Source organism: Triturus cristatus, chromosome 5_2 (assembly GCF_964204655.1).
Source record: "Triturus cristatus chromosome 5_2, aTriCri1.1, whole genome shotgun sequence".
NCBI classification, from domain to species: Eukaryota; Metazoa; Chordata; class Amphibia; order Caudata; family Salamandridae; genus Triturus; species Triturus cristatus.
In genome coordinates this window covers 270,395,317-270,418,998 of record NC_140588.1, presented here as the reverse complement: position 1 = coordinate 270,418,998, position 23,682 = coordinate 270,395,317, and the positions used below count along the sequence as shown (strand labels likewise).

Genomic DNA, 23,682 nt, shown 5'->3' with positions numbered 1-23,682 from the left:
GTGAATGAGGCCTATTGTAAGAACTCAAAGACCTCATTGTTTAAGATAATAGCAACTATTAACATTTTACAGCAACTAAGTATCATTAAAACCCACTGTTGCCAATAAAAGGGCATACCTATTTATATTCAAGATACAAACCTTTCTCTGGGATGGGCTTATCTAATGAAAATATTCCCGGAGAGCCATTCGTAATCTGTACAAATGCTAGTGAACGGAATTTTACTCTCCTAGGCCCAGAAAACTGAACTCTTTTATCCATTCAATCAAACAGGAGAATAAACACGACATATTTGCAAGTAGATGCTGTCACATCGAGTAACAAATCCCAATGGTTAATAACAAAAATACAGCTGCAATAGTAAATAAACACAGAATTTAGTAAAGGAATTATGTGCTTGCAGTATTTTTCGTCTGGTATCTTTTCAATAGGTTTTTATGAAACTATTTCTCAAGGGTTACCTTCCACTAATGCTCCCTCAATTTCTTGCACAACTTCAAGGGTTTTAGCCCTTATAAAATCTTTCTTTCATGTTTTTTGTTCACTGAATCAAACAAAATTATTGGACACCGTAACATACCATGTCCGTTGAGAACATGTTTGTGTGTTTTTCCTTTTCGTGGGGTTGAATGGCATGACGATGGGGTGGTTGTTGTGGTTGACTTTGTATCCTCTGTTTCTTCATCCTCCTCCTCTGCGTCGTCTTCCTCTAGCGAGGTTCCAAAACATGCAATGGAGCTGGGCAAGGCTGGAGAACCTAAACAGGTTGAAACAGAAGATTTATTAAAACTCCCTCTTTACATTTAAGCATATGTAGTTGGTCGTGAAGTTTCAAATGAACAGTGTAGGTGGAAAAAGTTGCAAGAAAAACTTGGATTGTAAAAACTGGATAAACCAACTTTGCTACTTGCCATAGTCACCACAAACAGGAAACCAATTACCATCACAGCAATTCTGGTATTCTTGCCTTTGTCCGCTACCCACACATTTTGTTGCGAAATGCCTAGTTCAAAGCCAGAACAGTGAACATTCATCTAAGAAATGTTGTCACTTTAAAAGAATATTGGAGCACCTTACATGCAAAAGCTGCCCCATTCCTATCCATTGCAACAGTTGATGGACAGAATGCAGAACAATGTCATACATTCACCCCAGTACAGAGATCTGGGCCTAAATCCATCGTTTCTTTGCTCACCATGCCATTCCAGTTTGAACCCAGCCATATGCAAATCAGTCTTGACCCTGTGCCTCATGGTAACAGTCCAGCCGAACTGCCAAGCCAAGTTCTCCCTGGACTGGAACCAAGCATCCTAGGATCGGTTTCGGGGTTTCACCCCTCGTCAGCCAGGATAGCTTGATTCCAGTGACATGGAGAGCACGGGACTCACATCTGAGCATACCCGTCCCACTCGGGGTGACAAATGCAAAACAAGCATTGGCATAGCCAATAGGTCTCGCCTTTGGGACCTTATAAGTATTTAGCCATGCAACAGTTGATGTTGTTGCACCAAGGATATTGTGCTGCATAACTAAATACTGATAAGGTCCCAAAAGCGAGACCTATTGGCTATGCCAATGCTTGTTGAAATTGTAAAGTGTCCTATACTGAATGTTAACTGCAGGGCTCTAAAAGAACAGAAACGATAGACCTACACTGAAACCCCCATACCCAGGATTATGAAGCTGCTAAATCAGCGTCACTAGATGTCCCCACGGAGCCAGCACAGTGTTTTACAAAGTACAATCGGTTTTATGATGAAAACCTGCATTCGGCTCTATGCTCAGGTTACAGAAATAACCCTTTTATTATACCCCACATGAATGTTTGCCCTTCACGTTATAACTCGTGGATTTTAAAAGCACGTTAAAAAAGATGTTCTCAAATAAGCATAGTACAAGTGAATAAAAGTTATGTGTTCTATCTGTACATTCGTCTTCGTTGAACTCCTTTACCTTGTTCACCCTCAACCACTCCGCCCTCTTCCTACCCCGTGCTATTTCCGTCGGCAAAGAGCCAATAAAGGTGGTGAGTGGCATTAACTAACTTCCCTTGACAAAATAAGGTCAGTGGGGGTCTTCCTTTTAGTCAGGGGTGGGTGGAGGGCGACTCAAGCTGATTAACTTTGTTTATGCGGTGTTTTGCGATGCCCCATGCGCGCCTATATTAAGATCTAGAACCCTGCCTTGCCTGTTGCCGCGTGCGCGCCTCACCATGCGCCTAACAGTTCAAGGAGCTTCCATTCTGGGATTCGCAGCACGCCACAGGCACGTATCTTAAAAGCATGCCGGGCGCTTCTTTGTAATTTGTTTGCCTTGTGGATTTCTCGATTTTCAGTCCTCATCTTGGCGTGAAATCGAGACTCTTGTGCTGCAAAAGATCATTCTTAAAATATGTGCATATTTCTTATTTTGTGGAGTGTTTTCATCTCTGTATGGACCTCTGAGTGGCTAGACAGGAACCTGCCTGGAAGTGGTGATACATAGAGAGGAAGGAAAGAGTATCGGAACCTCCATGAAGGCAGATTTCCTTATGCTATCTCTTGCTCTCCCTTCTTATGAATTGGCTGGATTCTAATCTCACTTCTTTACAATAGGAGGGAAGAATATAGCATTTGTCTAATCAGGCTTCATGCAAACAGGATGCACAGAATTATCTGACCGAACAGTGCATCTTTTCTGGAAGACTCATCCAAAATGTAATGTTTGAAAAGAATGTGGAAATCTTCCCATTACTGCCTTGCAAATGTCGGTCTTAAAAATTGTCTAGGGGCATGAAGTCAGGACACCAATCTGCTTTAATACTGCAGCATATAGAAATGCAAGACAGTGTCCACTTAGCAATAATGACATTAGTTGCTTTGCTGTCAATAGAACAACCACCAAATATTAAGTCTCAAATGATTTGGGGGGAGTGGGGGTGGGGGGGGGTGGGGGGGGGGGGGGGGGGTTCTAACCAAATAAAACTTTCAAACACAACAGGCATTGAAATTTTGCAAGGTGTCCTTAACCAATAAGAAAACGTGCCACATTAATTAAACTGAGCTGTTACTCTACCATCCGACCTACACAATCTCGTCTCAGAATAAGAGCAATGGATGCTTGTGGATCATCTACATTAGACTTTGGGAATGTTGTGTATGCAGGCCTACAAACCCAAGCTATGACAGGAGCATGAAGGATTCAAAAACGTGCATCAAAGATACTTCTCAGACTGAGAAAATATCAACATTTCTAGCTTTGCCTGTACTCACTTTATTATTTGCTGATGAAACTGCTATATGCAGGTCCTCTCTGTCACTTTTAGAGTGGTAGGGAATCATCACAGAGTCACATGGTGCCCGGGAGTGTTGTTAAAAAAATTCCAGATCCCGTCTGGTGCTTCGGATATTCTAAAAGTGAGGAATCTTAAGTTAGAAATTTCCACCAGAATCAAGAAACAGGTCCTGGAAGTATAAGATTCAAAGGGGAGAGAATGAGGCCTAACGGCTAGGGCGGTCGACCTCAGAGCTGGGGAACCGGGTTCTTGTCCTGGCAGGGACGCTCAACATTCTGTTATTCTGGCCAAATTACTTAATCTCCCGGTGCCTAACAAAAATGAATGTGCCCGTCTGTAATGTAACTGGTGCTCATGTAAAGCGCTCTGATACCTTCGGGTTTAGTTTGAGCTATATAAAACTCCCCCCCCCCCCCCAAAAAAAAATCTATTGAAGCAGTTCTGGAGAAAATTTCAGAAATTCTGGCGGGGTCTCTGGAGTAACTAAAAAGAGATTCAAAGGAAGCCCTTCCAACAACTATTTCCCGTTTGTATTGAGTAATGATAGATAGATTAAAAGAAGTAAAGTAGACACCCACTGATTTTAAATAATCCTCAAGCAACAGCAAGGGAAGGAGTTCCTCAAAGGAATTCATGCACATTTGTAATTAGCATTAGCAGAAGTGTCAGACTAAATGGTAAGAGCTGCACCTTTGTAAGGAGCAAGGGGGTAGAAGATTGCCTTTAAGGCCAGAGTGGAGGAAGAGTAAGACTTTTTCCTTCCTTCTATTCTGACTGACCGACTAAAGCACATTTGTTGGCTCGTTCAGCCAGGAATTGGACCCCACAGCTGTCTGAAGGGCCACAAACCGCAGTTTGGAAAGCTGTCTGGTGGAGCGGTCGGGTGATCCACACTACCTGACTCCAGAAAAGACAGTCCCATGAGGTGCCAAGCAGAGGACAGCAATGGCACAGCTGTACCACTGGAGGCTGGAACCACAAGGAGACTTTCTTGAAATATTGTGCAAATATTCTCTGATTAAAACACAGAGGCGGAGTACCTCTCCGCCACCAGTCGGGAGTCCACAGTTGCTGGGCATTCCAAATTGCATCATTTCTGTCTTTCCTGTATTTAGTTGAGGAAAGTTGTCTGCCAACCACTCTGCAATAGCCTTCATCCCATTAGAGAAGTATTCATTTTTTTAACCACCTTTTTATCAAAGGAGATAATCAGTGGAGTGTTGTCGGCATAAGACAGAATTTCAAAGCTGAAGGATTTTTTTGGACCTTGACTCCTGAAAGTCAAATAGAAATACTATGGTGGGAATCACAGGGCAAATAAATTGCTTGTGTGCAAAGACAGAGCTAGAATAAGACTAGAAAGGGTGGGGGGTTAAAAAAAACGGACAAGTAAACTGTGCAATGAAGAGTCCAACATAGGTGAGGGCTTTAGAGAGTAGCCAACTCTGTTGAACTTTGTGTAAAAAAAAAAACCTGCCTGGCCTCAGCTTTGAAAATATGTAAAGATGAATAAAATTATTTTTGTTGGTTCAATTAAATAATTTGCCACTACCCCATTTGCATTTCTCAAGGATCTCATCAGTTGAAGGGGTGAATAAAGCACCTGACAGATGCATGAACTTGTCCTTAGTGTCTCTTTGAATGGACAGTCTTCAGGCATACGTGTCTACACACAGAAGGAGTCATTTGGAGCGTTGGCATTTCCTTTTTACTTTACTTTAATTTGTGATCACGCACGATTCATCCCTGCAGGGGTATCTTGGCAATGAGGACAACTATAGCAGCAAGCACAGAACTGAAAATTAAAACAGATCAGTTTTTTGTAATTTTCTAGATTTAGTGTAGTCAGTACATGCGTGAATCTGGAAAGACAGCTAATTCCAATAGGTGGGAACCAGATATGAAAAAGATCTGGCACCACACCTTGACTGACGAATGCTGGGGATAGTAAGTAATGCTTTATCCATAGATCGCAGGTTCTGCACTGGATAACAGCGCTTAAGCCTCTGTTGGAAATAGCCAGACCCTTTCCCCAATAAAGCTTTAAAAGTCAGACAGAGATTTTGAATACAATTCTCTTACTGATCGGTACCCAAAGAAGCGATCTCAAACGTGCAGTAGATCTTGAGGGAAGATTACAAATGAGCTGCGCCGCAGTATTTTACACGACCTGCAAGTTACACAGCAATGTCCCATTTGCAGAAGACAATAGGGCATTGCCATAGTCAACCCTGCTAAAAATAAGAGCTTCCACCAAGGTTTTCCTAGCTGCTTTCGGAAGATAAGGAAGCGCTTTCCGAAGCCGATGCATCATGCAGAAGCAGGTACGTTTTATAGATTAAATCTGCTTCTTCATTTTAAGAGCTTGATTCACCCTGATTCCTAGATTTTTTACTACATGACAGGGGCAAGGGGCACAGCCTAGTTCAGGAGGCCACCAGTCGGGAGTCCACAGTTGCTGGGCATTCCAAATTGCATCATTTCTGTCTTTCCTGTATTTAGTTGAGGAAAGTTGTCTGCCAACCACTCTGCAATAGCCTTCATCCCATTAGAGAAGTATTCATTTTTTTAACCACCTTTTTATCAAAGGAGATAATCAGTGGAGTGTTGTCGGCATAAGACAGAATTTCAAAGCTGAAGGATTTTTTTGGACCTTGACAATTGGGGCCACATATATATCGAACAAGGTGGGGCCCAGACAAGAGACCTGAGGAACCCCCCTTATCAATCATCATAGTTCTAGACTTAAAAGTCCAGAGCGAGAGGACTTCAGATACATTTTCCCAAAAATCTTGAAACCACTCTAAAGCTGTCCCATAGATTCCTATATCGTTCAACCTTTGTAATAGCCTAGCATGCAACACAATGTCGAAAGCTGCGGTCAGGTCTAAGAGCACAAGCATAGATGGAGAGTGGACATCCAACGAACATCTTATGGAGTACAAAACAGCTACCAGGGTGGTCTCTGCTGTGCTCAGATCTGAACCCAGATTGTGATGGGTCCAAGATCTTCAAGGTAATCTGACAGCTGTTTGTTAATCAGACCTTCCAGCAGCTTCCCTAGGAGTTGAAGCAGGGAGATGTTTACCAGGTATTTGTACATTTATAGTTGCTGTGCACTGCCTCTTTAAATTGTGAAGTTCTGAAAAGCAATTTCAGCTGCTGCTAGTAAACAAAACTACAAACCATTCATTGCACTTCCAGTTCTGAAAGTTGTAACAGACCACAACACTGACAATCGATTTGAACGAAAGCTACATTATAGTAGTTTTAGAAGCTGGTGGTTAATTGAAGGAGCACGTCTAAACAGTCATGAAGAAGCAGGTACAGAATCTATATCTGCATGTCTTTAAATGTTACAGCATGAAACTGATTGAAAATTATTAGTCCTGGTCATCTCGAGCTTGAGGTCTCGTATTCAAATCTACTTCAATCTTGGGTTTCTTTGGGTGGAGCCTTTTCTGATGAGGGTTGGTGTACTGGTTGAAGAGGAGAGTCTAGGCCATATCTATCAGGCAGTGTTGTTTTGTGCCTTCTTTTGAATTGTTTGGCTCGAACTTCAAGAAAGGATTCAGACAATATAAAGTTCAAAATGCTGCTGATCTCTTGTGCAATATTGAATCCAGAATCATGTTGAGGCATTGTCTCTTCAGCCTCGTTTAGTAAAGTGGTAGATACCCTAGGTCACTGTTGGCCAACAAAAATCTGTGTTTACATCCACACCCAGGCACTTCTTGTAATGTGCCTGCACTATGGCATCACTATTACGGTAGCAGAAAATAAAGCTCTCCTAGCTAAACTTCAGGTTGTACAAAACACGGCTACCTCCCTGGTTTATAACCTGCGCTGGCTACCTCTAAAAAAGTGTTCCTTCTTCAAACTCCTCTGCCTAGTTCACAAGTCCTTATTTGGAAATGGCCCCCTTTATCTGTGTAACAAGTTGCAGCCTTACGTGCCAACATGCAACCTTAGGTCCAGTAGGCAAGCTTTACTACACCCTCGCTGCAAACGTACAGCCAAATATGGGGTTAGATAATTTCCTCAAGAAACCTCGGAAAACCATGGACTCCAAGCAATCGATGAATGCCCAAGTGGAAAAACTAGCAAGATCAAGCTTTGTTACTATAAAAACTCAGCGACTAATCTTCCCCCATTTGGGATTTCCACACAAGGTCCAAGCTACCATCTCCCTTTTCTGTCCAAACTCGATTACACCAATAGCCTCCACCACGGATCACCTTTAAAGGCCATGAAAAGACTACAACGGATTTAGAACTCGGCTGCAAGACTACTCTTACATATCAAACCACGAGTCCATATCTCCCCTGCCTTGAAAGCCCTGATTTGGTTACCAGTTGCCAGAAGAACCACATTCAACATGCTTTGTTTCACCCACCAAGTGATACATGGAACTGGACTGTTCTTCATGAGGAATAAAATCACCAAACGCATTCAAAGGAACCTCCGCTCTAGAGTGGCCACCTCTCCTCAAAATCCCAAGAATAAAACCATGGGTGGCACATCCTTCTCTGTCCAAGCAGCCAAACTATGGAACTCTTTACCCCCCCAACATAAGATCCACAGACAACCACCTTATCTTCAGAACACAACTCAAGAATTGCCTTTTCCCCACATAAGCACCATACTGCAAACAGAAATATACAGCATATCCCTCTGTATATAAGCATTTATCTGTACTATAGATATGTAGCTATATATGTGTAATGCTTTGCATGAACGTGTAGAATAATTATGTTTTTAAACAAATAAATAAAATGCATTTTTAAGTACAACAACACTTGAAAGCCGGAGTTTATTTAATGCATCTTTAATCTACATATACTTATTTCCTTTATGCATCTATATACCTTCCATGTACTTGGACCTATATGTTTATTACTTTTCTGCTAATTCAGCATATCCAATGCATTACCCTATTTCTCACCCTAAACCACTCAACATATCCTCTACCTCAACTCTGACTCATCTCAAACCTCTTTCTGATACTCTTTCCAATGCACTACCCTATTTCTCACCCTATACCGCTATCAATACATTTAATCTACATATACGTACTTTCTTTATACTTTTCCATATACTTATGGATCTATACATTTATTACTTTTCTTCTAATTCAGCATATCCAATGCACTACCCTATTTCTCACCCTATACCTCTCAATATATCTTCTACCTCAACACTCATTTATCTCAAACCCCATACCACTATTATGATCCCCAAAATAATCCTTTCTAGACTCTTCCCTACTCTACCCCTCCTTGCATCTCAGACACCTTTTACTATACCAATCTCCCAAAACAATCCTTTCTAAACCCTTCCCTCTGACTCTTTACCTCCACATCCCTTTTACTCATCCAAAGCCTCCCTACTACTGCGATAACCTCTAAAACAGAAAAGAATATCTAAATCCTTTCCTCTTCTATCCTCACACTATCCTTTTCAATCCAAATAACAGACTAACATGTCCACTTCTCAAATTAATTTCATATTTCACTATACTAATTCACCACTAATCCCCTGTGGGTTGCGGAGTAGCGTGCTACTCGCTGATGAGCGCTTCAACACCTCATCAGGGGTAGTAAGTGCTATATAAATGCAATTACAATACAATGCGTCTGCCCCCCCCCCCCCCTCACTCCGCCTCTTGGAACAGGTTACCCTTACGATATATGGTCCTGCCCTGACCTAGCACTTTTCAAATACATTCTCAAAACCTGGCTCTTCTGACTCCTTTGATCTCTTCAACCTGTAAACGTGCAATGTCGTCGAGGGACACTCTCGGGGGTGATTGGTTTAGGATTTATAAAAGTATATAACATAACAGTGTTATTGTATACATTAAGCATTAGTGGTCCAGGGATCAGAAAATAACATGTTGCAGGGTTGAGGTGAAAAAGGGGTAACTTGATACTCAGCCTAAATCATCTGGAGGAAAGACAGGTAAAGAGTATGAGGGGACCCTTGAGGAGCCTATGTTCCTGAACCAGAGAGGTGACCCTCATGCTTGGTACCCATGGTTGGCTCTTCTGGCTCATATCCTTATTTCAGTGTGAAAATATCATTTTGTCAAAAAGTCAACAATCTTCTACTGTACCGAACCTACCTACCATGGCTGGATTCTAGCATGGAAACAATAGGAACTCACCAGATGGAAATAGGATGTAAAAGACTTGTAAGGACCAGCTGTAAAGAAGATATTATCATTACCGTAAGCAGTTCAGGAAGCCAGTCTCCTATTTCAATGGGAAAGGGACACAGTTTTGTTTTTAATCTAATGGCAATGGCAACAAGCACTAACAAAGCCAAAAGGTCTCTCCTTTATAATGGTATGCAAAGCAAATGGCTTTACCTATGGTAATTAGTAAAGCACTAAAAATAAAAGTAAAAGAAAAAATTATTTCAAAATACTGGAGGAAGGGCTAAATATCTTAAGGCATCTCAAAAACGAACTCTGAATTCAATATTTTTAATCTTTATAAATGTTATGGCTAATACTTTTCATGTAGGAAACTGAACAGAATTTAAAAAGCCTCTTGTATTATCTTCTGGTTATAAAATAACACGGGGTAAGGGATGCAGGTACTTAAGGCTCTGGATAAGGGAGTGGCAGAAGTTAAAGAATAACATTTGCTAAGGCCTAATATACTTCACACAACTTGGAACTGAAACAAATGCTCCGACCATTTGGTACTCTGCATAAGTCCAGGAAGCAGATTTATGGACCTCCTTTCCAGTCACACCAAGTACACCCTTTACTTAAATACCAGCTGAGGGAGTGCAAAAGCCTGCCCAACCCCACCACCATAAATGCCCTTTGTGTGACAAGACCTGTACTTTACGCTAAGAGGAGTGAGAGAGTGGGTGGGGCTGATATGAGAGGGGAAGTAGTATATGGGATAGATGGCAAGAAAGACAACCAATCACAGAGTCTCCAAGGAAAAGGAAAAGTAATTCCCTGATGTGAACTGTGGAACAATGCAAGTCATCCAATTAGAAGGATGGTAATGACGCTATGCCCAAAGAGGAGAGTCAAACGCAAGAAGAGGAAGGGAAGCCATTGAAAAAGAGGCATAGAATTGAGATGGACAATGAAGCTAACCAATGATAAGCAACAGACTAATCCAAAGCACACTCTGTCTTTAACATCAGACACCTAAAAACTGTGTGTAGTCAAGAGCTAAACACAACCTAAAACAAACAAAAACGCACCCCTTTCAAGAGTAACAGGAAGAGGAGACTGCAAATACAGAACCAATGCGTAAAACACCTGTGGAAACAAATGAAGCATTATCTTGTATCGTTCTTTTAGATGGGAAAAAAAGGAGCTCAACTAGGGTGGGTGGTGATGTACAAGTAGGGGGAGGGTCTGTGCACAAGTAGGAGACTCTTGCCGTGTTTTTTTTCTTTTTTTTTAACAAAGCTTTTAAATGACTGTCTTTTGAAGAATACTTTTTCCTGGCACCCCCAACCAGCTGGGCGAAGGGACAAAGAAAGCAAGAGCGGCCGAGTAAGTAGACAAGCGAGTTCTGGGCCTATCAAATGAACACCATCTTTTAAAACACCGCGTGTGCTAAAGAAAACCCTCTGCTGAAGGATTATTCAAGGACATCTACAAATCTGACACACTGTAAACTGGACAGGAGCACTGCAATCACGAGCGTGGAAAATGTCTGTTAGCCAAGCAGTTTTTCATGACAGCATGAGTTGGCAGCCTTCTGCACGAGTTACTTTAGTCAAACTAAGTGTTTCCATCTGGACAGAAACCAAGCTATGGTGTGGTATGTTACTGCCACAACAGGAATAATTCACTCCATTAGCCCTTCATTCTAATTTGGGCTGCGGTATTTTCAGTAAAACCAAGACTTTGCTTAAATTATTTGCATTTGTTTCGTTTTAGTTAAATATTTTACCAGTGTTTTGCTTCCAAGCGAAATCGACGCATGTTTTCCATTTTTATTGTGTGTGAATTGATCAATGTTTTGCTTCCTAAGCAAGAATTTTGGAATTACAAAATGGGTCTTGAGCAGTGGTTTGCATTAAGTTCAGACAGCGCAAAATATACTCTTAGGGGGTGGGGAAAGGACGCTAGCTGTGTGTGCCTGTCTGGATCAGTTCATTTGTCTGTGTGTACAAAACTGTCTGTGACTTTCTGTCTCGGTGTCGGCGACTGAGATGCATCTTGCATGTGCTCTTTGCCGTCCTTGTACGACTATCCTACTATCGTCTATACATGTTTTTCAGTCCACCCAGACTGTACCATGTCTGTGCATGTCCACCCGTCAGTGAGAGCATGGAATGTACGAATGTCCGTCCATACCAAGCAGGTCCATGGTGAAGCATTTGTGTTCCTGAAATTCCGTTTTGCTAAAAATGATGTATAAAATAAAAGCTTCAGAAATAAGTAACAGGGACATCATCTGTAAAGCAAACCCAGATCTGAAAATGCACTAGAAAGCCAATAGGTCTAGCCTGCATCTTCAGCCCTGTTTAAAATAAACACCTAGTGCAGTGAAACATGAAAAAAAAAACAATTGACTCCATACACAACGCGAACAAGTTACTTACCTTCGGTAACGCTTTTTCTGGTGGTTACAGTATCTGCCTGTGGATTCCTCACCTTGTGAATACACCCTGCGCCAGCAACATTCGGAAATTTTTCGTAGCTCTCCACGCCGACGAGGACGACGTCACAATAGCATGGCTCCGCACGCGGCTCCGCTGACGTCACTGGAGCCATAAGAGCCTCGTCGGCGTAATGACGTCAGTTCCGCCCTTTTTTTCCGTGCCTTCGAGGCACACGGACGGGCCGACAACAATATATATACAGTATACACAGTACACAATATTCAAACCAACACACACAGTGTGAAGTCAATGCAGGAAAGCAAAAGAAATAACACACTTCCTTTTACAGTAACAGATCGATTTTATCACATTATCACTATCGTAGGTATACAAGGGTGGACAACGCGGAGGCGGGTGGGTCAGTGAGGAATCCACAGGCAGATAATGTATCCACCACAAAAAGCGTTACCGAAGGTAAGTAACTTGATCTTCTGATGGATACATCTGCCAGTGGACTCCTCACCTTGTGAATAGAGTCCCACAGCAGTCCCAACTCCCGGAGGAGGGTGTCCACCCATATACCAAAAAGTCCTGAAGGACGGAACGTGCAAAGTGTCCGTCCCTCCTCACCTCAGAATCTAAGCAGTAATGCTTCGCGAAAGTGTGGAGGGAGGCCCAAGTTGACGCTCTACAAATGTCCTCCACAGGAACACCTCTAGATAAGGCAGATGTTGAAGAATTTGCCCTGGTAGAGTGAACCCTTACACCCTCTGGAGGTTCCTTACCGGCCAAAGAGCAACAGATCTTGATGCACAAGATAATCCATCTGGAAAGGGTGCGCTTGTGCACCGCTCTGCCTTTCCTGCAGCCAGTGAAGCCCACGAAGAGCTGGTCATCCACTCAAAAGTCTTTAGTTCTATTGAGGTCAAAACTCACCGCCCTTTTAGGGTCCAAGCGGTGAAGCCGCTCTTCCTCCTTGGAAGGGTGAGGGGGAGGATAGAAGGTAGGAAGGGTAATGGACTGCCCCAGATGGAAAGCAGTTACCACCTTAGGCAGAAAAGCAGCCCTGGTCCTGAGTACCATTCTTTCAGCATGAATGGTCAAGAACGGGGGTTTCAAACTCAGAACTTGAAGCTCACTTACCCTCCTTGCCAAGGTAATGGCAATGAGAAAAACTGTTTTATCAGACAATAGCCTTAAAGGACACTTGTGCAAGGGTTCAAAGGGAGAACCCATCAAGTAAGTTAAGACAAGATTTAAGTCCCATTGAGGCACAATAAATGGAGTGGGAGGAAATTTGTTGGTAAGGCCCTTAATGAACTGTAACACAATAGGTGATTTAAACAAGGACGGCTGATCCGGCAAGCAGAGGAATGCTGACAAAGCTGATAAATAACCCTTCACAGTAGCTACAGCAAAACCTTGCTGAGCTAGAGAGAGAGCAACCTGAAGGATGTTGGATGAACGAGCCCTCAAAGGGTCAATAGACTTCTCCCTACACCAATTGACAAATTTGGACCACCTATAGGAATAGATAGACTTGGTGGAGAGACGCCTGGCAGACAAAATTACGTCCACCACGTCAGGTAGGAGAGAAAAAGAATTCAGGTTGCCCCGTTCAATCTCCAGGTATAAAGGTGTAAGCTCTGGAGGTGGGGGTGTAGAACCTGCCCCTGCAACTGCGAGAGGAGGTCTGCCCTGAGAGGGAGACCGAGCGGAGGGAGACAGAGCGGAGGGCACGAGGAGAGGTGCAGAAGATCTGTATACCACACCCTTCTTGGCCAATCTGAGGCGATCAATATGACTTGGGCCCGGTCTTGGCGAATCTTCCTCCGAACCCAAGGAATCAAGGGTATGGGAGGAAACGCGTAAAGGAGATGTGAGTCTCATCTCAACTGAAACGCGTCCCCCAAAACTCCCTGCATCGGATATTGGAGACTGCAGAATGACGGGCAGTGAGCGTTCTCTTGAGTGGCAAACAGGTCCACCCGAGGAGTTCCCCACATCCGAAAGACGTGACGAACCACCTCCGGATGGAGCCTCCACTCGTGGTCGGCAGAAAACTGCCGACAGACCGTTTGCACGCACGTTCAGAACTCCGGACAGATTTGCCATCAGACAAATCGGATGATCCTGAACCCAGGACCAGAGACGCAGAGCCTCTCTGCAGAGACCATGCGACCCCACTCCTCCCTGCTTGTTGACATACCACATCGCGGTAATGTTGTCCGTCAGGACTTGAACCGACTGCCCGCGAAGGGAAGGGAGAAAGGCCTTGAGTGTCAAACGTATCGTCCGCAACTACAAAAGGTTGATGTGAAGCAACCTTTCCTCTGGAGACCAAAGAACCTTGATCTCCAGATGCCCCAGATGCGCACCCCACCCTAAAGTGGAAGCATCCGTTATCACTGTAGCCACCGATGGAGGTAGATGGAAGGGCTTTCCTTGAGACAGATTGCTCTCCACGCTCCACCAAGACAGTTCCGCTGCAGCTTCTCTGGAGATCCTCACAGACTCCCTGAGATCTCCGTTGTGCTGATAACACTGCCTGCGGAGGCACCACTGGAGCGCCCTCATGTGCCAGCGTGCATGGTTGACCAACAGAATGCAGGAAGCAAACAGACCGAGCAGACTAAGGACCTTCAGGACTGGAACGAGCGCTCCATTGTAAAACAAGGGAATCATTTCCTGTATGTCGAGAATCCTTTGTGGAGGTGGGAATGCTCGACACACAGTAGTGTCCAGTACCACCCCTATGAACAGGTTGCGCTGAGAGGGCATCAGGTGAGATTTGGGCATGTTTATCGAGAAACCCAATTTTTACAACAGCTGAGTTGTAACCTGCAGATGATGAAGCATCTTCTCTGGCGACTCCGCTTTGATCAACCAGTCGTACAGATAGGGGAAAACTGGAATCCCGACCTTCTGAGATGGGCTGCCTCCACTGCCATCACCTTGGTGAAGACTCGAGGTGCAGTAGAAAGACCAAACGGGAGAACCGCAAACTGATAATGTTGCGACCCTACCGTAAAACGGAGATACTTCCTGTGCGACTCCAGGATCGGAATATGAAAATACGCATCCTGCAAGTCATCCAGTCCTCCTGTTGCAGCGCTTGAAGAACCTGCACAAGGGTGAGCATCTTGAACTTCTCCTGCTTCAGAAAAAGGTTCAAGATCCCGAGATCCAAGATTGGACGTAGCCTGCCCTCCTTCTTGGGTATCAGGAAATACCGGGAGTAGCATCCCTGACCCCTTTCCTGCTCTGAAACCACCTCTATCGCACCTTTTTTCAGTAATGTTAGGACTTCCTCCTGCAGGAGAAGAAGGTGGTCCCCCGAGCAAGCACCTTTGCAAGGAGGGTAATTTGGAGGGAATTCCCAAAAGGGAAGAGCATACCCATTTTCCACAAGATTTAGAACCCAAAAGGTCTGTAGTGACCGATTCCAATCTTGCAGAAAATGGGTAAGCCAACCCCCCCCACAGGACCAACATGATCCGGAATGGTGGATCTAGGGCTGCTTTGCTGTGGCAAGAGGGAGGGAGGTAGAGGAGTAAGAGGAGGAGGGCTGACGACCTCGTGGACAACCTCTGTTCTTGCCCCTGTAGGTCTTATACAGGGTATTTTGCTGCTGCTGCAGCTGAGGCTACCTGTAGGTCCGAAAGGACGACCTCCCAAAACCTCTGTACCTTCTGTAAGAGGAACCTCTAGGCTGCGCCTGCAGACCCAGAGACTTAGCTGTGGCTTTGCTGTCCATGAACCTTTCCAAGGCTGCATCTGCTTTCTTCCCAAACAGTACAGAACCAAAGGGTAGGTCTAGAAGTGTTGCCTGTACATCTGGAGAGAACTCCGACGACTTAAGCCAAGCACTACTTGTGGCAACCGAGGAGCCCATGATCCTGGCAACAGAGTCCGCAATGTCCAAACCACTCTGAATAACTTGACATGCAGCTGCTTCAGTATCCGACAAGACCTCATTAAAATTCTGCCTGTCCTCCTCAGACAATTTAGGAGCCAGCTGTTTTGCAGAGTCCATTCGGGCGTGGATGTAACGACCCAAAAGACAGGTGGCATTTGTGGACTTCAAGGCCATACTTGCAGAGGAGAACACCTTCTTGGCTGACTGGGCAAGCTTTTTTGACTCTCTATCACCAGGAACTTGAGGAAATGCTCCAGAAGACTTCTTCTAACATGCAGCTTGAACCACCAGACTCTCAGGAGAAGGATGGGACGTTAGGAAGTCCGGATCTCCTGGACCCACCCTGTACCTCTTAGCAACAGATTTTGACACTGCTGGAGCCGAAAAGGGCTTACGCCAAACCTCCATAACTGCCTCAGTGATGGTATCATTGAAAGGAAGCAAAGGTTCTACTACAGTGGAGGGAGAATTAAGAACCTCCGTCAAGATATTGGACTTAAACTCAGCCGTTGGAGGCTGCAAGTCTAAGAGCTCCACTGCCTTCCTTAAAACTGTGTGGTAAGGAACCACATCCTTAGAGGGAGCATCTGAAGGAGGAGAAAGCTCCCATTCTGGGGACATATTCAGGCCACTTGCCTCCCTTAAGTCTTCAAATAAGTCCTCTGACTCTTGAAGTTCACCTTCCTCCAATTCTTCTGCCCAATACCTCTGCTCTTCCAAAATCCTCTGGTCCTCCCGCCTGGATCTTATCCTCGGAACCGGCGGCGCCACACACTACTCCGCCGGAGCCGGCGTCGAACACTGATCCGGAGGCACAGCCTGAGTCGAACGAGGTCGAGCTGGCGGAGCCGTAGATGAAGGGAACGGCGTCGACTTCTTCGGCGCCGGGAAATGCCAGGACGGCGCCGCTGGAAGGAATGGCATAAAGGGAGCCTGAGCATAGGCCTGAGGAACCCCCAAATTAAAGGCCATTGGACCCATGGGACCCGAAGGTGCTCCAGAGGGGTACATTGCTCTAGTAAAGACACCATACATGGCATTCAAGTAATGTGATGGGTCTTGACCCGGGCCAGGGAAAGGTGGGTAAGGGCCCAATAAAGGCTCAGGCTGAGGCATTACCGGACTCGGACCAATCGGCGCCGACGGTGAAGCCAATGGAGTCGACTACTCATCAAGTACAGGAGCCGGAGAATGTGTCGGCGTCGGAGATGGAGCCGGATTCGAAACCGAAGGAGAAACAGTCCTTACGACGCAGAGGAACTGGAGAAGTCTATTTTGGAGCCGTCTCCTTATCTGAACGCCGGAGCCGGCGTCGAACACTGATCCGGAGGCACAGCCTGAGTCGAACGAGGTCGAGCTGGCGGAGCCGTAGATGAAGGGAACGGCGTCGACTTCTTCGGCGCCGGGAAATGCCAGGACGGCGCCGCTGGAAGGAATGGCATAAAGGGAGCCTGAGCATAGGCCTGAGGAACCCCCAAATTAAAGGCCATTGGACCCATGGGACCCGAAGGTGCTCCAGAGGGGTACATTGCTCTTGTAAAGACACCATACATGGCATTCAAGTAATGTGATGGGTCTTGACCCGGGCCAGGGAAAGGTGGGTAAGGGCCCAATAAAGGCTCAGGCTGAGGCATTACCGGACTCGGACCAATCGGCGCCGACGGTGGAGCCAATGGAGTCGACTACTCATCAAGTACAGGAGCCTATTCCACCGGAGCCGGAGAATGTGTCGGCGTCGGAGATGGAGCCGGATTCGAAACCGAAGGAGAAACAGTCCTTACGACGCAGAGGAACTGGAGAAGTCTATTTTGGAGCCGTCTCCTTATCTGAACGCCGTCGAGAGACGTGTCTCTTCTTCATCTTATGCTTCTTTGATTTTGAAGCATGACCCGACGTCTACTTCGAACCCGACCTCGACCACCTTCGACCTCTCTTCTCCTTCCTCATCTTCGCGATGAAAAGCTTGCCCTCTCTCTCCTTTAAAGCCTTCGGGTTAATCTTACGGCAGCAAGAGCACCCCTCGACGTTGTGATCCGACGACAGGCACCAGACACAATCTTTGTGAGGATCCGTGATGGACATATGTCCTCCGCACTCTCTACAGGGCTTGAACCCTGACTTCCTCGACGACATCTTCAGGAAAGAAGCAAGAGAAGACCAGAAACAGTCCAGAAAAATAAAGTAACTAGCTACGGAGAGTCCCAGAAAACCGTTGGCGTCGACGGCGCGGGAAACAGGGAACTGACGTCATCACGCCGACGAGGCTCTCTTATGACTCCAGCGACGTCAGCGGAGCCATGCTATTGCGACGTAGTCCTAGTCGGCGTGGAGAGCTACGAAAAATTTCCGAATGTTGCTGGCGCAGGGGATATTCACAAGGTGAGGAAACCACTGGCAGATGTATCCATCAGAATATTACATACATAATGTAATGTGTCATAACCAGGTGTACCCTTGTGATGTAAAAGTCCTCATGTCTCTATTTAAGACATCGTGTCTTCCTCTTGACTTATATCCTGTTAGGTAGCTTAAAGGAGAAGCATTAGATGTAAGGTTCCCTCTGGTTTCTCGTTTAAAATTGTGCTCCATCGTGTGTTGGAATAGTCAAGCCTCTGCAAATGGGTAAGCTGTATTTGAGCTCTGGATCACTTGTTTTGTTACATTATTATTAGATGATACCCTTGAAGGTAAAGACACTTAGGTATTGTGAGGCTAGTTGCAAAATGTGAGATAGCGGAGGGTTCTATTGAAACACTGACCTCAACCATGGCTGGAGCTTCTATGTCCACTCTTATTCAAAGCTTGGCTTTGCCCTGCAACAGTTGCTTCCTAACCCCCCCCTGGTGCATAGCAGAAATTTCCCAACCATCATTGCCATTGAAATGGCAAAATGGATGAAAATAAAGTTGCATTTAAAATGCTTCTCTGCAACACTGGAGTCATCCAGTCCTTGATTTTCTTGATTTGTTTTGTGTGAGAGGGAAGAGGAGGTGGGTGTATGCAATTCCTGGAAAGTTACAAAGAAGTGTTTCTGTGCCCAGAGGGCTGCCAATCCGAATGGAACCCCAACCTCATACACTGCTACCCAGACTGGAGGCCCCTGGAACCAACTACACACACTGGAATCCATTTATTAGGGGGGGGCACCCCCACAAACTCCCCCCATCTCCCCCAGGAGCTACGCCTCACTACCTTATGAGTCTATGCTAAAATGTTGGTTCTGTCGGGTAAAGAGTTTACTTTAATCTGTCAAACATTTATGCATGAAGAAAACGCATCTAATTTGAATTAATCAAAAGGAAATGTATAAACAAATTAATAATTTTTTTCTTTTTACAATTTTATCCGGTTGTACCATAGTCAGGCTGACACAAAAAGCAAAAATGATTGAAAAACGACGCAAGGCTAGCTAATCGTTGACAAGGTGCTTTGAGTGAATAAACGCTCTGTCGGTTCACTTTCAACGCCGACCAGACAGAGGGTTTTGACTCGTGCTACAACTGCCCTTTGATGTATTCATCACCATCACTGCTTTCAGAATCCAACCGTTGGTGGATCATACTCTGATGTAATTCATTATCACCACTGCCAAGAATCCAACCCATGGTGTATTATACATTGAAGAACCCTACTGGTTTTGGTTACCAGTCCCAAAGGCTGTCCCTCCGTGTCCTGAAGGCGACTTGCCGTGACTCCCTGTTGAATCACGCACTTTTCAGGGTTGAAGCGTCGACGTACCTGTACAATTTATTCCCTACCCTCTCCACTCCATGTGAAAAGCGGAACAAGCAGTATATGAACTGGAGAATCATGTGCATAGGGACGGATGTCTATTGAATTGAACTGAACATTTTAGATGCCTCTAGTAAAGCAATGTATATAGTTTATTCACTGAAAGCACCTTGTCGCCTATAGAACACCTTATCACCGATTAGCTAGCCTTGTGTCGTTTTTCATTAATTTTTGCAACAGCCTGACTATGGTACAACCAGATAAAATTGTAAAAAGAAATGTTTTTATTGGTTTATACATTAACTTTTGATTAATTCCAATTAGGTAAGTTCTTCATTCTTCATGCATAAATGTTTATGACCGATTAAAGTAATCTCTTTACCCGACAGAACCAACATTAGCATATACTCCAGACACCCAGGTTCTGAGGGTCACTGGGTCACTCCATTATACTTTATGTTCTGTACCTTATGAGACCGCCAATTTAAAGCCTTAACGGCAGTTGCCAGATAATAGTTAATTGAACTGAAGATACCACTATTGATCTTAGTCGAGACGTCTACTGAACCATTAGCTGGTAACGGGTTACTTTTGAGTAGGACGTACAATTGTTGGGCATTTTCTTTATTCAAGGCAAAGCTTCCAGATTCATCTAGATTAAGGGATCTTGGCAGATCGGGAGGAATGCGTGAAGGAGATGAAGTGAAGATGATTATTCAGTTATTGGCAAATCAAGACTATCTTTTGCACTGTGGTGAATCTGTGCAGATGTAATAACTGGCTTGCAAGTATTTAAGAAAGATGAATTTCTATTCCAGAGGACCAGGAGCAGATGTTCTTGGAGTGAAGTCAAAGAATTGTGTTATTTTCTGTGAAATAGAGTTAACAGTTATTGAGTCATAAGCCCCGCTAGCATTTGAGCCATTGCTAATAGCTTTTAAAGAATTAATTGAATTGGCAGACTTTGACCTGGAGTCTTGTGCTGCTGGTTAATTTTTTTGCCTGGCGTTTGTTGATGAAGAAACGTTTATGAAGGAAGCTTCTATATTGCAGTGATTGAGAAGTGTGACAAAGTCCTTATATTAAGCAAGCGTGATTTGTCTTACACCCTTCAAGGGCAAGTAGTAGTAAGACATGGATTTGATAGATAACCAGAAACGGTTACAAGTGAGTGAATAAGTGAATAGTTGCCTTATCTGGGAAAGAATTCCTGTCAATTTAGAGTCAGTCTGAGGACAATGTAGCAGCAGTGAAACACCATTAGAGGATACTGGTCAGCTTATCAAGCAATACAGGAGACATTACCGCCTTACTTCCTCCCTCTACTTCCAGTGGAAGCTCAGCTGCTGCCTCCAACTTCGTAACTGAGCAAATAAACTGTTGATGCTGCTTATACTTTAATGGTTTTAACGGCTTACGCGGGATCCTTGCAAACAAGCCTGGTGAAAAGTCCCCTGACTCCACCAGGCACTGGGCTCAGCCGGGGGACTTCCGCTCTGCCGCGCGTCCAGCACATCTTGACTCCCCAGAGAGGAAGGACTCAGACGCAAGAAGAGTCCGAAAAAAGATTCTGCGTACCTGATGGGGGTGCGCTATGTTCCACAGATATGCAAAGGCTTTGCTCAGAGCTCGATATAAGCTCAGTGGATAACTACACTGCCCCAATAGCGGAGACAGAGAACTATCAAAATCGGCACCTTGCAAGGGTCTTTAACCTTTTCTTTTAAAATCCTTTAGCCGTTTGGGAAATCGCTCAATGTCGCTGGTATTGCTGGATGTTGCACTCCCTAGTTTTCTGGATCCTGCTTCCTAAGGGGTGAGCACGATGTGTTAGAGGGCGTGCACAGCATAGGATAACACATGAGGGAGGAGGAGCAACTGACGACATGACAATAAATATACTACCAGGCTCTGCAATGTAGGCACTTTGAATGTACACAAAACAACCAATAGATGAGGAGAAAAAGAAATAGTAGAAGTCTACTATGTGTGTACAGACAAGTCATCCTTAAGACAAAAAAAATCACCATGTGATTGGAGGGGTAAGGACTTGTGACCAGAACTTCCTAGGAGGTACTTCTGCGCCCTCCCCCATTAAATCCTCTCCTCCTAAAAACAAGGCTGGTGCCAAAGTCCTGGGGTGTTTTCACACCCCATCAGTGGTCAATTTGTGAAAAAATAAGTGCCGGAGCTCTTGTCAGGAGGCAGCTTGCATCAGCCCATTGATCCCATTAGCGCCGCCCAGAACGGAACTTACAACTAACCATGAAACCATACAATTGGGGAGATGATGTGGCGTAACAGCCAGTGCTGCCGATTTTGGAGCTGGAGAACCAGGTTCGAGTCTCAGCATAGGCCCAACATACTGTGATTCTGGGCAAATCACGCAATCTCCCCGTGCCTACAAAAATGGAATGTGTTGTAAATGGTGCTCATGAAAAGCGCTCCAATACCTTTGGGATAGAGTTTGCGCTATAAGCGCCTGTGTTGACGATTAAGTGCCAAGTACCAGAAACCCCTGGCTAAAATTAAGCACTACACCTCATAATGGACGTCGTTTTTTAAATGCCTCCAAAAACAAACAAAAAACGAGCAGAAAAGCTTATTTTCCTGCCACCGTGTGATATCAGCTACTCATCAGGTGACCGTGTGAAGGGAGCCAATATTGTATGACACGGTCGTACGTGTGTGCTGGCAGGTCTAGTGTATATTTTAAATAATTGGTAGCTATAAGTCTTGTAGACAGGGGAGCCGTCAAGCCAGAGCTCCAACTGAATTGTCTTTTCAGGAGGTCCCCATTAGAGTGGCAAGCAGCATTGGGCAGTAAGCTCATCCCATGAAATCGAAACTACACTCGCTCACTTGACTTATCACATTTGGAGCAGGTTGGGCCTGCTTTATTTGCTGCATGCAAAATTGACTGGCAAGATCCGAAACCCTCAAACATAAATCAAGAGTTTGGTCCTAATAGTTTGATGTCTGGGTTTGTAGATGGGGGATAGATTAACTATTTTTAAATGTTCGGCAGTCGCACACGAATCCCAAAGCCTTGGGTGTGGGGGCATATCTCAGCATTCCGTGACATACACTTTGCTCACAAGTTTGATCAATTTTATTGAGCCCTATCACGTTAGGCTACAGATTAAACCCATGGTATAAAACCTTACACATGTTTTACCAAGCTCCAAGCACCTAACTATAAATAAAAGTATTCATGAAAGTTTAGGACAGCTTAATGTTACACTCACCCTTTTCCCGGAAAGCAGCACAAGGTTCAGTCGATAAGGAAGATCAGCAGTTAAAAAAGGACCCTTATATGATGCCTCCCTGCACTGGCGAAAGTAGAGGGGAGCCAGATGGGCCCTCCTGTCCCAGCTACAATTATCCTGGCCCTCACCATCAAAGCTCTTGAAGGTCACCTGTATTGGAAGCCAACTCAGACACCGAACCTAGCCAAACGCTATGGGCCCAATTCACAGAACTAACTTAAGACAAAATCCTAAACTTACTGCCATTTTGGTATTCACAGAAGGCACTTACTCATTTTGGTATTCACAGAAGTTAGGAGTCCTAACTTTAGGGCTCCTAAGTGCCTTCTGTGAATACCGAAAGTCTTAAAGTTAGGATTTTTCTCAGTTTAGGAGTAGTAAAGTTAGGAGTCATAACTTTATTACTCCTAAACTGAGAAAAATCCTAACTTTAAGACTTTCGGTATTCACAGAAAGCACTTAGGAGCCCTAAAGTTAGGACTCCTAACTTCTGTGAATACCAAAATGAGTAAGTGCCTTCTGTGAATACCAAAATGGCAGTAAGTTTAGGATTTTGTCTTAAGTTAGTTCTATGAATCAGGCCCATTATATGCAACTTCCTTTCACTTCACAGCAGTGATTGTTCTTGGCAATACATGAGCCTACATGCCTACTTAAAATGTAGAAGTAAGACTGTCTGTGTATCTTTCAATATAGGTACACACATACATAAAAAGTGATATACACACATTTTAAGCAAAGATGTATTATATATATGTTTATACAGACAAATGTACACATACAAACGCTCCACAATTGCCCTTTGCAGGTGGCCCCATCAGTTTAATGTATGGCTCATTGTTTGCCCCATGCCCCTCAAATTTCTGTTATACATGGTCTTCTGGTCGCTGGTGTCTTGATT

General features: G+C 44.5%; 1 protein-coding gene across 3 annotated transcripts in view; it reads right to left on the bottom strand.

Moving 5' to 3' along the window:
* The window catches only part of JARID2 (jumonji and AT-rich interaction domain containing 2), a 671,808-nt gene that overhangs the window by 270,976 nt on the left and 377,150 nt on the right, over positions 1-23,682 (bottom strand). For all 3 annotated transcript variants that reach the window (XM_085607031.1, XM_085607030.1, XM_085607032.1), the window contains exon 5: positions 582-758. In XM_085607031.1, coding sequence (XP_085463157.1) covers positions 582-758 — 177 coding nt within the window. The remainder of the gene's footprint in view (positions 1-581; positions 759-23,682) is intronic.